At 39.3% G+C, this 15596-nt stretch overlaps 1 protein-coding gene across 1 annotated transcript; it reads right to left on the bottom strand.

Annotated features, from left to right (window-relative positions):
- Positions 1-3355: 3355 nt before the first annotated feature.
- On the bottom strand, positions 3356-14806 carry LOC308410740 (extracellular serine/threonine protein kinase FAM20C-like; the record flags this gene model as incomplete). The annotated part of the gene is made up of 11 exons (XM_080904314.1): positions 3356-3636; positions 4922-4981; positions 5096-5177; positions 5386-5495; positions 7034-7214; positions 7340-7455; positions 7981-8073; positions 8202-8280; positions 11714-11892; positions 14106-14639; positions 14772-14806. The coding sequence occupies 11 exons, from the start codon at positions 14804-14806 to the stop codon at positions 3375-3377; spliced, it is 1731 nt and encodes a 576-aa protein (XP_080760440.1). The 3' UTR covers positions 3356-3374.
- Positions 14807-15596: the final 790 nt, after the last annotated feature.

Below are 15596 nucleotides of genomic sequence, written 5' to 3'. Positions count from 1 at the left end.
TCTCCCTACTCTTCTACAAAACTGTGCCAGTTCCCAAGAGATCGCACTCACTTATCACCCCGATGTGATATTAGAGCTGCAGCACAGAAATAAAGCGCTGCATTCGTGGACCTTGTGCCGTTTAACAGGTAACAATAAACTCCTCACAGGTCTCGTCACCCTGCTCCACCGTTTACATGCGCGCACAGTGAAACTCAATCCAAGTTTATGTAAAACAAAAAATCACAATGTTGAGTAGATGCAGACATAAGCGGAAGTTTTCCCTCTACGGGTCAAAGTGTATGATCTGGGAAATACTGGTTTCTCGGTTCCTCCTCTCAGTGACGTTTGGAAAGTGAAACCTTTTTCTAGCGCTCTTCTGTCGGCTCACCAAAAACTGCAGACCGTGCGCATTTCTGAGATTTATTATCCCCCCTTTAAATTATAGCCATGCTTATTTTTAAAGTAGACCCGAGACTAACAGTCTGTGGGCGAAACAAATCAAACTCATTCCTGAGCGTCTGACACGAAGAGACAAAAGGGGGATTCATTAAGGTCGCCCACAGTGAGTAACAGTGCGAAATTCAACAGCCTCTTTGATAAAACAATGAGCATTCATGTCGTGGTTGGAAACAGCTCGGCCCAAATATTTTCAGTGCTTTCTGCGCTATGCGCGCTCCCGCTTGGGGCATTATTTCAGCAGGGAGACAGAAATGAGTATAACGTCATAGAGATATGTCACATTTTTTCTTTTCCAGTAACAACAACATAAAATAAATCAATAATTTCATAGTTGGTTTGTATTTGTATATGAAAATAATTCCTGCATGTATAACTTTAGTTTTTGTGATTATTGATACACAAGCACTTCAAAGAATAACGTTTTTTGTTTTGTTTTGTTTTGTTTTTTTGTCAAGTGAGTCAACACGAGAAAACGAGTACAAGCTGGTTGATAATCCCTTTGGAGATATAGGAACAGGTTTTCACAGTGCTTGGACAAAGCTAACCACAGCATGACCACAGCACTCAGCTCTATTTGTTTATGAAGTAATTCAAGTCTTTTAGTTTTGTAAATATTTCTGCCTAATGAGATAAACGCCAGCTTATCAATAGCAGGCACTGATTGAATTAATGTTTTTATTTTTTCACAGCCTGGTGGCACGGTGGTTAGCACTGTTGCCGCACAGCAAGAACAAGAAGGTCCTGAGTTCAATTCCACCATCAGGCCGGGGTCTTTCTGTGTGGAGTTTGCATGTTCTCCCCGTGTTTGCGTGGGTTCCCTCCGGGTACTCCGGCTTCCTCCCACTGTCCAAAGACATGCAACTTGTGGGGATAGATTAATTGGATAATCCAAATTCAAATTTTATTTGTCACACACACACACAACCATACACAGTATGACATGGGGGTGAAATGCTTGTAGCTGTACAATGCCCGACCATTAAATGACAGAAGAAAAGTTTTACAATATTTACAATTTACAGTTTACTAAAAAAATTTACAAATTAACTTAGGAATTTACAGTAAAGAATGTGCAAATAGCAGAAGAGATTATAAAGATAAGGATTATAAATTATAGGAATTATAGGATTATAGGAAATGTGTGGTGGTGCGTGTGGTGACGTGTGTGAGAGTCCAGTCTTATAGTGACGTGTTGGTAGAGTCCAGTCCTACACCTGGTTCAGGCCCCGAATAGCCTGGGGGAAGAAGCTCCTCCTCATTCTCTCTGTTTTGGCCAACAGTGAGAAGAGTCCATTGTTGCGATGGGAGAGGTCCATCATAATCTTCCTAGCTTTGGACTTGCACCGCTTGGTGTAGATGGACAGCAGGTCAGGGAGCTCTGATTGAATGATGCGTTCGGCCGAGCGCACCACCCTTTGCAGATCTCGTCTGTCCTGCTTGGTGCTGTTCCCAAACCAGGTGCAGATGTTTGCCGTCAGGACGCTCTCGATGGTGCAGGAGTAGAAGTTCTTGAGCACCTTCAGTGGCAGATGGAAGTCTCTAAGTCTTCTGAGGAAGAAGAGACGCTGACGGGCTTTCTTAACCAGGGTGTTGATGTGACAGGACCTTGTCACTAGGTGTGAATGTGCGAGTGAATGTGAGTGCGAATGGTTGTCTGTCCCTGTGTGTTGGCCCTGCGACAGACTGGTGACCTGTCCAGGGTGTACCCTGCCTCTTGCCCTATGACAGCTGGGATAGGCTCCCGTGACCCTGAAAATGGGAAGCGGAAGCGAATGGATGGATGGATTTTTTCACGGTGTGGTTGGCGTTTTGATTAAGAATACATGTCCTCTTTCATACTGATGCTTTTTAGGGGTTTTAATTTATATGTCTGGTGTTTGTTCCCTAGAGTGTCGACCATCTGCTCTTGTACCTCATGATAAACTCTCTGTCACACCTCTCCATGTTGTCACCTTTTGTCATTGTCTTCATAAACACCTACATGCGAACCACTGCATACCTTCCCAGACTCACTTATTGTGTCGCCCAAAGCAAACATACAAATATCCGTATGTGCAGGTCATTTACTTTTTATGTTGATGTCATAACAAGAAAATAGATGAGATACTAATTATGCTATAGTCTATAGTGTGTTCCTCTTGAGCGACATTGCACATGTGTCTGTAATATTCAATCTAACTCATTTGCAAAGTTGAAATAAATAATTTGATGAAAAATATGACATTAATAATCTAAACAGAGATTTAGAGATCAGCTGTAACGTACACTCAACCATAGAATACAGGCCTAATATTAATATTCGGCTATGCAAACACTTTTAACACCAAACGGTTAAAATAAAAATATAACTGACATGTGCACTAAATGCACAGAGGCTAAAGGAGCAGTTTCATTATGTTTGAGAGTGCAGAGCAATGAAGAGATCACAGCGATGCTAGAAAATGATTTCAAAAGAAATTCCATAGAACTCCAAAGTTATTGGTTCTTATATCCAGAAAAACTTAATTGCGTGTAATAAAAATAAGCAAACATTATTATTCCTCATTACTTAAGCATTGTTTTGGGAGGGGAAAACACCCCATTGGATAGAAAGTTGTACGCTGGAGAAGAAAAATGGTGTCAGACCTTAAAGAATGAATAGTGTCTACAATGAGATGGTTTGAGGACTCCTTTATTTAAAACTTTGTAAAAGACATAGATATTTTAAAAAAAAAACTTTAAGTAAACATCAAGTGTGTAGTTTGCTGCATGTTTTGTTTTGTTTTTTTCATGTAAATTTGAACATTTTGATTTGTGTATTTGTATTTTTGCATATGTTTGTTGGTTTGATGTTTTGTTGTAGTTTGTCAAAAATATGAAAAAGAGTATTGGTAAGGTAACAGTGGGACAATAATCTATATGTCAGGTGTAATTGAATGTTTTTCTATATTCAGTCAGGCTGTAACAGCTGATCGTGGTCCTTGATCGTGTCCCTCTATGTCATTGTAAATGACGTCATCATGCTTTTCCTGACACGTCTGCACTACTTGCAGAACTTTTGCAAGGCGCCGGTCCAACGCGGACAGATGTGGTTCTGAGAGGAGAGGGGCCACTCGTGACAAAGGATCCTGAGTCAGCGATTCCCGCATGATGTCGCTCAGTCGGAAATCAGGAAGAGACAGCAGACGCAAGCGGAGGAAGGTGGAGCGACGGATCCTGTGGAGATAAGTCGTGTAAGGGGATCGAGAAGATTTTGGAAAAGGAAAAAAGAAACTGGGAAAGAAATATATTTAAACTAAAGCATGTAATTTTAAAATCTTTTAACCATATGCACCATATCGTTTCCACCTTTGGTCGTCTTTTGATAATTTATTAATAAAAGAAGTAGTTTGATGCTATGTTGTGGGATCATGTAATATTATTTACACCTCTGCTGACTCAGGTACAAATCCTGTTCCCAAACAATATGTTGTTTTAACCTTTTAGCCGTGTTACACTGAGATTATGTAAATGTATTCTAACAAACTAGATAGAATGAACACTTGCTAATGTAATGTTAATTGCCCACTTACCATTTAATAGCTTGATTACCCATAGAGCTACAGCAGCTAACATTATTACTGTGGTCAAAGCAATCACATTAAAATTCCTTTATGAGTTTTTTGAATGTTGTTGTAGTATTTCTGTATAAAACAGCTTGGGAAATGCCATAAACAACTATGAGATTTTACCATGAATATCACATCTTAAAGGCCTTGTAGGAATTTAATACAAATATAGGGTGTACGTATGTTTGGCAACTAAAGTCACAGCCATAACAGCAGACAAAGCCTCAGAAACAGAAGCTGCTGCTTTAAGCTCGCAGCCTCTGAGTGCTGTACACCTGCTTTCATTTCAAGGTGGGTCTCCAACATTAGCAGCCCATAGTTTCATTACACAATACTCTTCCACTGCATGATATCTTGTGGCCAGAAAATACGTTTTAGCATAATCTCATCATGCCAAAGTGACCTTTGACCTCTGCATTGTCATCTTCTTCTATTAAACATTCATGAGGCACATTTTGTGACGTTACAGGCTTGAAGAATTTCCTTAAGCTGAGGCGTAAAGGACATATTAGATTGATGAGAATTTGACGTATGAGAGGTTGACTCATAATAACTTTACCTTTGGGGACCAAAATCCAATCATGTCATCTTAAATTTGAAAATAGTCGCTCAAGCTGTTTCTGAGGTATCGAGATCATGAGAATGGTGTGATGTGAGGATAATATAAATCCATCAGGCAACAAGTGGCATTAGCTTAGTTGTTTTTAGATATCTTAATGCAGAAATGTTACTAATTTGATGCACTTCTTCGCTAGAGTTGAGAATTTCTATCACACCTTGTGGGTTTATACACATTTGAAAACTTGACACTGACTCTTTTCTTACACCTGTCCCCCCGTCCATCATTTTTCAGCGCACAGATCAGTAAGCACACATCTTTTTTCTTGTTTTACCTGCAACACTGCTGCAATGGAGCTAGAATGGATGGCTCATCTTGAGAGTGACGCCCAAACCTAAAAAAACAAAAAACAGGATCAAAAACATTTAATGACGAAAAACTAACCTGACACCTGAGGAAGAAATCAAGTGTAACACGAGATAAGAAGGATCAAAGTTTTGGTACTCACGCCCGTCCATTATCAAGGTGCAGAAGAAAAGTGTTGTTGCCAAATTGCTCAAACGTCTCATAGTGATGTCTGTCCATGTTGCCTTCAGATGGAAAACAATCAAATATCATTTAAGGTTCATGACACTGTTAAAAATATTCTTTAAAAAGCTCTTAATGCAACTGTAGGGAGCATCACACTGCTACTTTACTGATTCAGTTTGTTAAAATTCCTTAGGAAAAAAAGAAAATAAGGAGCATTATACAGATGAGTGACTCCTATCAACCAACAAACAAATGGGCCTAACTGACTCATGAGGAAGTCCAGGACAGCCATATCTATGAGATCCACCAGTCTGGTTCCTTGATTGTAAGGAGGTGTCTGCTTCACTGTATCACAGTAAGCTGGGTCTTTTTCCCACCTGGGAACAAAAGAACAGAGACACTCAGACAGACAAAGGAAAACAGATCATGGCCTCCCTGTTAACAGTTTTTATTGCTTCCCTTCACATTTTTCTGCTTTTGGGGTTCGAGTTAGTGCAGTTCACCTTTGCTGTCACCTCATTTTGTAGTTTAGGTTAACTCAGATGTTTGAATTCAAAACTTTATCATTAAAAAGAATGCAGATTCTGGATATAGTGCCTATTTGTTTTAAGATTGTTTACATCTTGCAAGTCTTTACAGATACCACTAGAGGGCGGCAAACACCCACGATTCTCTAAACGCTTTAGACCAGGAACGTCAAACTCGTTTAACATCATGGGCCACATACAGCCCACTTTGATCTTAAGTAAGCTGGACCAGTGAAACTCCCCAGTGCAAAGTAGCTTAACTGCACATTTAATCCCTGAGACATCTCAATATAAGAAAAAGAAGTGCAATGTCTCAGTATTTCTACGTGATAAAGAAATGCTGCTGCTGCCGTTAATGAAAGAAACAAGTCAGCACAACTCTTTGGGCCGAAATTGTAAAAAAAAAAAAAAAGTGTAAAATTCAACAACATTCTGGTAACTAATCGGCCAGACTGTCCTGTAATTATAAAGTGGACAGATTTGTTAATTAACAGAAAATGTCAATTTTTTTTTTTACTTTTATTTTTGTTTTTTAATGTGGTTACATTGGAAAAAAAAATTCTATAGCAATAGTGAAAAAACAGTAACTTTCTTCTCATGTTTCTTAACTTTTTTATCTGTTACATTATTTTTGTAGTATGAGATGTTTATCAGCAGGACAAGCTATAAAATTTATGAAAATACCATTAAAAGTCCAAAATGTTTGCAGGGCCAGTTCTGGCCCAAGGGCCTTATGTTTCACACCCCTGGTCTAAATCTAGATCTTTATTTACACTCTATGCACACACTTATCAAAAGTTCCATCAGAGCTGCTTAATAGACAGTATTTTACTAATACCTAAAATACACGCAGGAACTGTTTCTATTATCTTGTACTGGCTGTATTAGATTGTAAGCAATATTACTACAGGGTTAGTAATCATCCTTCTATTGAGCTGGGGTTCAGATTGTTTAAAAGAAAGACACTGTGATCATTAGAAGTGACTCATTAACAAAGCATTCCAATATTTTTACCTTTAAAAAGAAAAACCATTAACAGACGACATCCAACGAAACTCCTAGACTCCTAAAAGTCTTCTTTCAAAACAGGCCACTCAATATAATGTCATCAGTCCATCCATCCATCCCCACTTACACAATTCAGGGTCGTGGGGGGACTGCAATAAGGTGAGAGGTGGTGTAAACCCACAGAGAGACAGACAGCCTTTCTCACAGTCACAGCTATGGACAATTTACAATCACCAATTAACCTAATATCACTAAATATATAATTCCATTCAGGCAGTTTCCCACTCACAGTTAGGACGTTTCTAAACATGTACTCTGTTCAGTTGTATTAAACTACATTCTGTATGTTAGTCAGACTGAGGTATGATCAGTGAACCCACTGTGCAAGCTTGGTGCGGCTGTAAGATCGCCTCCATGGGGACCTCCAGGACCTGCGAGGGGCAATGGTGAGGTCAGGCAGCATGGTAGCCAGGGAAACCTCCAGCATATGTGGCTGACCGCACACCGGGTGCTCCACTGAGCAGTAGTATTCACACTGCCCATAGAAACACACGTTCCCAGCTAGAGAGACAGCCATATATTAAAAATGAAGATTTTAGCAGAATTCAGTCCAATAGTTAGTTTTTGTTAAATAAACTGAGTGCTGGCATGAGCCAACACTTACCCACATGCACCTGCACACATACCAGGGGAAGTGAAGAAGGTCTTAGACAGCCTGCGGTCGGTGGTAATCTCTTTGATCTCTGTGGTAACATTGATGAGCCGTCCAACCACTGGAGGGATTCTGTTAAAGCCCAGCAATCTGAGAAGGAGGAAGATACAGAGCGAGATGAAGAGATGGAGCGTGTACAAAGAAAATACATTTAAAAAGGGAACACAATGTGTCAACAAGAGCACAGGAAGTGTTTTCTTTTTTTAATCTTTATTTGTGTGCAGCATTAACGTCCTGTTTACTGGAACACCATCATCATATTCATGCATTGCACTGTCACACCAGAAAGCTGCCCAGTGCTACGATCCTCTGACCTCCTGGAAACTCCACATGTACACCAGGATCAAGACCTTGCTCAAGGGCACGACAGCGGGGTTAGTAACCACAGAAGAAGTGCTGCTTTTTCTCTTTACTTATCCAGCAAAGTGCAAGAATGAAACACTTGGTCAGGTTTTATTCTTCAGCTACCACTGACTGCTATTAAAACCTTTTCACACTTCTACACTCTGCGACATCTTCATGAACAAAATACTCAAGTGCCTGAAGTGTCACCTGTTGTGCGCCTGCCCTCAAGGACGCCTGCTACCTGCCGATCGGATGTGTAATGACGCGTACCTGTCAAGGTGAAAGGCAGCGATCTCGGCGTTGTGTCTTTCAAAGTCAGAGAAGTAAAAGAGGTTTACATCAGTCTCTGCATGTCTGGTTTGCCTGTGCAACAAACAAAAGCGAGCACATAAACATGCTGCTGTAAGCGCATCTTGTCATTTACTAGTCAGCATCACAAAACACAACAGGATGAATGTTTCTCAGATCGCTGCATTGCACCGGTGTCTTACTTCATGGGTTTGAGCAGAGCTTGTCCATAATTTGGGAACGATATGAGCAGTTTCAGTTGGGTGCCTCCTTTCTTTTGAACTAAAAGATACAAAGAGGGTAGATATCGGGAGCACAGCAATAATACAAAGGCACATCATTGCTTACACAAGCACTCTTTATCATATTGATCAGCCACTGATAAGAAACGCATCACAGAGATGCATACAATTTAGATTCACTGCAGTGCATTACATCAGTTCCTCCACATGGTGGCCTGTTTTATAGTCAGAGCACCAACTGCCACCTCCATTTTGAGCATTACTCCAACAAAACATGTATAAAATCGATTTATCTTAGTGCTGAGGCCCAATATTATGCATCATTATTTTTAATACTAATGCTTATGTTATTCTTGTAAAGCCTTTGCATATTTATGATACCTTAAAATATTCCCTGCTGCTTCTAAACAAGCAGATTAGAGTATCATTTACATGCTTTGCCAGTAACGTCACCCCGTTTTACCTTCACAGAGGTCTGCATCGGATGGTTTAGATTTTTTTTTCTCCCCCATTCTTTCATCCCATCAAACCTGACCCACTTTATCCACACTTCAGACAACTGGGCAATGTGAAGCATGTGTTTATTCTCTTTCAAGTGAACTAGTTCAAATCAAGGTTTCAGAAAAAGAAACAGCTTTTATTTGCTGCAGACCACGGCTCTGTGAGCAAATCCTGTAAATGAATAGAAAGAAATTGTTAATATAAACCAAGCTGTGCCACATTTTGATCCATAATTCGTATTTCTGATTCTGAATATGTACCCAAATTTACACAAGATATAGGTACATGCAGGAATGAGAGCTAAATGTGGGGGAAAAGGGATGACACAGTGAGAAAATTAGCCTGTAGCCGAGATTAGTGCTTAATCTGCACCATATAACACAAATCTCAATGCATTATTCATTCTGCAGCATGCTGAGCATGGGTTTGCCTGTCTAAGAGAACCAACCACAAAATGAACATGTAGACATAAGCATATGTTGATGCAAAGGAAGGTGCATGAATATTTTATGCTTATATTTTTTGCTTATGGATAGTACATGTACATCCAGTCTTTATGTAGGCACTTGTGCATAGTGGTGGGCCAGCTTGCATGTGATTTTATAGCCTTGTTCGGTTATGCACCCTTTCCATTTGTCTAAGAGTTTCTCAACAGATATTAATAGTAGGTAGGATCTAAAAACATCTCTTTTAAAGTGGCACAAGTCTGAATGCCTGCAGTTACATTTATGGAGAAGCATGCGAGAGAATATAACAGTCTATGTCTCTCATGTACATGTGAGCTGCACAGTTTGCTGTTTTGTTTTTATGAATGTCTGAATATCTACATACTGTATCTCAATTCTGCTTCTCGTTTGTAATAAAATTAAGACAGCAATCCACAGTGCATTTTGCTATATGTGAGGCGGTGCATCATACAGCCACACACACACAAAGATCCTGTTGGTCCCTCCCAAGTTTAATGATGCTTGGTTTCATATTTGAACATGCTAGTCCCTTTTTAGCATCATTTTTCAGCATGCAGTGTATACCCCGCTAATGATATGAAAAAGGTTTTAATCCATTATCTGTTTTGGGTTTGATGTCTAAAGCCAATAAACAGCAAGTGAAATTGAAAAGAAAATACACGAAGCATCAACAGGGAAACCACAGTTATATCGATAAAGGATTTTCAAGACTGATACTAAGACCAATATGTGGTGGCTTATAAATCTGATATATTCAGTGATTTATTTTACTTTCAGACACACAAAACAGAAAAAAGATTTCCCTAAATTAGTTTTTGTAGTCATGTATGAGTCCTTACTAAGACAATGGCAAAGCTGTTTGGAAATTGTCCAGTTTTATCATCTCAAGAAATAGTCGATTACTTGGCTGTAAAAGAGGTGTGTTTGGAGGAGTAAATTTGAGGCTTTCAAACATAAGGCCACTGTAGCAATTATCAAGCATGGTGGTGGTAGCATCAAGCTTTGGGGCATTTTAGTGGACAGAATCATGAAGGACTACCTCCAAAATCTTCAGCTTCAACTTAAATCAACGTCTGATGGTTGAAACTTGGACACAACTGGGTGTTCCAACATGACAGTGATCCCAAACACACATGGAATGGCTTTCTTAAAGCCCTGATCTCAACTCTATTGAAAATTTGTGGACTATGTTTAAAAGCCTGGTCCATGCCAGGAAACCAACCAATTTAAATGAAACCACCTCCACCAATCCTGCTGAGAAAGTGGTCAAATATCCAGCCAGATTTATGCCAGAAGTTTGTTGATCACTGACAAAAGCTTCTGGTTGAGGTACAAGTCAGGAAGGGACATTTAACCAAACAGTGAGGGTGTATACACAACTCCGAGCCTGTACTGCATGTATAATTTTATATTTGAAATCCTAATTAAATTCAAATTCTTGTTTTTTAAAGTTATTAAAGATGTATGCTGTACAAATATTAGACCCTGGAAAAAGAATAGTTGAAAGAAGTCATTAAAAACCCCAAATTACCATGACGTTTATGGTCATGTTGATTGGGTATAAACTTTTGACCATAATCTGTGGTGTATAGGAAACCTATACTGACAGGTTGAGATGTCTGAATATCTGAATAGCTTCTATACACTGGCCTTCTGTTTTTAATTCTACTTGCATGTTATTCCATAGTTTGTTTGTTCCAGAGCATGTATGCAGTTCTTCTGGGGGCTGTAAGAAATCTATATACCTTCACACATCCACCTTCCTCATCCTCTCACTTTGTGTCCACAAGGAGTTGTGAGTTATATAACAGTATACCTAATCCTCCTGGGTTTGCGCTTTCATTCTCTCTAAATGTGTTTTGTCGTTTTATTTGCATACATCAGTTTGTGCCTTTATCATCCCATATATGTGTCTTGTTTCCCCAAAGACAATGCTCACTGCTGTAAATATGAGCTTTGGCACACTTTATTCTATTCACTCAGTGAATACTCAGTCTTGCCTACGGCTCTCTTACAGATTAGCTTGTTTGTAATAACGGATCAGTTAAAATGAGAAAGCAGCAGGGTTGTGACTTTGTAGCTGCTAAGAGGAATCCAAATGAACATAAAGAAGAATTTACCACAAGTTCAAAACGCAAGGTAATGAAAAGCTCATTTTTTAAGTAAAGAAAACTTGCTGTATCAAACTATGCAGTCCTTAGAAGTCCCTCTTTTGGTCACCCTAAAAGCAGTACAGATTACAGACGGATGTTTTGGCAGAATATTTATGAAGGACTATGGCCTGAGCAGGTTTCCTAATTGACTGTCCTCATCGTGGCATTGCAAAACAACCTAAGTCTCATTTCAGGATGTAGTTTGTGGGAGTAGCAAGATAAAAAGGAGGTTCATTAAGAAAATTGTACCTGCCCCCCTTCCTCTGATTTTTCTGGCACATTTCCCAGGCCTTGTTCTTTCCTTCCAGTCTCTTTGGCCTTTTAACCCTGCCTACCTCCCTTATGTGCTCACCTGAGCCAAGGATACGCTGTGTTGCCAAATAGTGAGTCAGCTGAGCTAGGTTGGGGTCTTTCCTGTTGTACAGCTCCCAGCGAGAGATGCCCAGGTGGAACCGCAGCCAGGGAGGGTGGGTCTCCACATCAGTTGTCCATGTGACTTTGTCATAGCCTTCCTCGTGACTGTTGCTTTGCCTTCAGGAGAGTATGTAGACATAATACTATAACACCTGCAGAACTGTTTAGTCATGAACAGAAATTCAGATATGAAACAAACTGCAGTTTTAAAATAAGTTAAAAGTCTAAACACACCAATTCTGTGGAAAGTTGAGCAACACAGTGATATAAAAAAAAAGAGCTTCCATTGCATAATATTCATTTGGCAGCATGAAGTGACACAAGCCTCATGGCGAGGAAATAATGGGATGCTGCATTCCTTTAATAGTTATTTCTAAGCATGAAAGTGTGTTTCAAAAGTAATTTGTTGTATAGTCTATTCCAATTTAAAGACAGTCATGTTTCTGTGGCAGAGTGAAACTATATACCCACGGTATGCTAACATGCTTATAGAACAAAATCATGTGAAATAGAAAAGTACATCCTCTTTCAATTCTAAGGTTTTACATATCAGGATTTATTGAATAAACATGAATTCCTTACCAGGTTCTACAACTATTTAAACTTGACATTAACAACAACATCATGCGACACACCATAGGTGTCAAACTCTGGCCCGCGGGCCAAATTTGGCCCGCAGCCTAATTACATTTGGCCCGCGAAGCCATACCAAATTATTATTAGAGCTGGCCTACTGGTATTATACAGCTAATATATATATTGTTTAGTATTAAGCTTTGCTTGTTCCATATTCAGTTTTTCAGCAAAACTTGTTTGAGTCCATAAGAAAAGATTCATTCTTATATCTAGAGGAAGATTTTTTTTCCAATAAATATTAATGTTAGCCCGTGACTTTGTTCCAGTTTTGAATTTTGGCCCACTGTGTATTTGAGTTTGACACCCCTGCATTAAACCATGTGATTATTCATTAACAGCCTCGAGAATCACCTTCAGCTGTAATAACTTTAAGTAATTTGTGCTTGGGATCATTGTCCTGTTGCATGACCCAGTTTTAGCCAAGCTTTAGCTGTTGGACAGATAACCTGATGTTTGACTCTTGAATACTTTGGTATACAGAAGGGTTCATGATCAAAACAGACTGCAAAACAAGCCCAGAATTATCACCCCTCCATCACCATGCTTGACAGTTGGTATGAGGAGTTTATGCTGATATGTTGTGTTTGGTTTTCTCCAAACATGGCGTTGTGCATTATAGCCAAACATCTCCTCTTGTGTCTGTCCAAAGGATGTTGTTCCAGAAGTCTTGCAGTTAGTTCAGCTATAACTTTGCAAACCTAAGCTGTGCTGCATGATAATCCTTTCAAAGAAGATATTCTTGTTCACTCTTTTTCTCATCATGACCTTTAACATTTAATAGCTAACTGATGCTTGTAGAGGCTTATATTGTCAAGACGTTTGTCAATTAACAAGATTGTTTTGAATGTTTTCCACTTGTGAATAATCTTTCTCGCTGTAGAATAATGGACAGCAAAGTGGTTGGAAGTACCCAGCATTACAACCTTTCCTACATTGATGTTTTGCGTCAGACCTGCAAACCTCTGCATTTATAGAGGCGCCTCAACTTGCTGATGACCAGTTAATAAAATGCATTTGATGGTAGAGGATAAGTAGCAGCACCGGGCTGCTATTTACCCTCTTAATTCTTAAAGTAGCAGCAAGTGTAAATTAATTTTTTTGTTAAAAAATAATGACATGGTGTCATATGTGGCATGGTGTTTGAGGTTGTATTTACTGCATTTTAAGCTCACTAAGAACCAGATTATTTTTATGGTGTCCTGTGTGTAAAACCTTAGAACTGAAAGAAAATGTACTTTCTATTTCACATGATTTTAAAACATTAATTGTTTACTTTTAATCAGTTTGTATTAGCAGTTTAGTTTTGACTATCTAGCTAGAAAAACAGAATATTGTTTTTTAATTTAGTTTACAAAATTTACAGATCTACAAAAATCTAATTTACTATCAAATCGTCATTTTACACTAAAGACATGCACGGTGTCGCTAGCTGATGAGCATAAAGGTCTGCTGGATGGGACTAATATTTCATAGCTACATCAGTAAAGAAAGTAAAGTAAAGTAACCTTTGAATGTTACCAAATGAAAAGCGGGCTACTGTAATTAGGGCAGCTTAAAGAAGAGCTAATCTTTTAGAAACCAGTGTTAATTATTCTAGGGGAGCTTCACAATGATGCAGAACGTAGGGCAGGTTATTTTCAAAGCCCTTCATGTTTCTATGTTATTAAAGTGTTTTTGACATCTTTTTTACTCACCACTCACTATCATCAGGGAAGATGTCTTCGTTCTCTTCTTCGTGACTTTCTGTATCCTTTGCATCTTCTTCTGTTTTCAGCCTCATTAGCCAATCATCTTGCTGCAGCTCTGGCTGTGGCAGATTGTAAAGCGGATGCTTGAACAGTGCCCCAAGCTTAGAAGGACCATCGACTTTCTGAATTATTTTTCCAACTCCAATCAGTTTCTTTGACTTCTCAGCGACCTCATTTAATGAGCCTCGGACTTTATGGTGTAACATGTTTGCAGTCGGTTTGTGACGCACTTCATCATGGGGGCGCCTCTGCAGTTTGTTTGAGGAGGCAGCATCAGAAGCAGGAGACTGGGAGACAGACTCGTGATGTTGAGTATCTGTTCTGGGAATGGAGGAGGAAGAGGAAGAAGTGGGAAAAACACAGGCAGTCTGGAGGACTGAAAGGCAAAAAAATGCCAGAAGGACATGGAGACTGAGGGACAGACAAGCCAGTCCCAGATAGATGGAGCGAGTGGACTGACCCAGGTTCCGTCTAACCATGCTGGAAGATAAAAGGATAAAACAGACCAAGGAGGCCTGTCAGCATTTCAGACTTGCACATGATAAAATATTTCCTACATATTGCATAATACACAGACACCCAGATAAACAGCAGCATGTATTTCATGCTTACTTGTAAAAACAGACCTGCCATATACCAGATTTCATGGTAACATGCTGTAATGCAGCTGGACTAGGCAAATTGCCAGTGCTTGCAACATCTGTGTGCTGCTTTGTTTGGTAGGTATGAGATTTACAACTCAAAACAAAATGACAGCCTTGTGGTCCGTGTAGCAAGAGGGAAAGTTGGGTGATCATCATCTTCATTAAAATCTGTCATTTTGGAGCCACGAGGATGGTAAAATCCCAGCGGAATTGGGAAAATGTGATAGTTCCTCTAACCATCTGCTGTCAGTGCTTAATATGAGAGCCGCGTTAAAAGTCATTAAGCTCACTGAACGTCTGCGTGGTTGCTTCCAAATATGGCAAACTGACACCATTCAAAGTGTAGTAAATGTTTTTACAGCATCATGATCCGATACACTGCACATGGACATTTAAAGAAAATAAAAGAATTATAATCATAATGTCTCGAATTGTAAAAGGTTTCAACATGCTTTATTTATGACTTTTGCTTCTTTCATATTAAACATGATACTTGCTTCATTTGTGGTAGATTCATATATTTATGCAGTATAAGAGTAAAGTAAAAGACAAATACACTCACTGGACACTATATTAGGTAACGGGTTGAGTCTCCTTTTGCATTCAGAACTACTTTAACTCTTCATTTCAACAAGATGCTGGAAACACTACTCAGAGATTTTGGTCCATATTAACATGGCAGAATCACAGAGATGCTGCAGATCGTAATCTCCAGTTTCACCAAATCCCAAAGGTTCTCTATTAGATTGAGATCTGGTGACTGTGGAGGCCACTTGAGTACAGTGAACTCAAT

This window comes from Rhamphochromis sp. 'chilingali' (genome assembly GCF_963969265.1).
Source record: "Rhamphochromis sp. 'chilingali' genome assembly, chromosome: 15".
In the NCBI taxonomy this organism is placed as follows: Eukaryota; Metazoa; Chordata; class Actinopteri; order Cichliformes; family Cichlidae; genus Rhamphochromis; species Rhamphochromis sp. 'chilingali'.
Note: the sequence above shows the minus strand (reverse complement) of the source record. Positions and strands in the feature narration are given on the sequence as shown.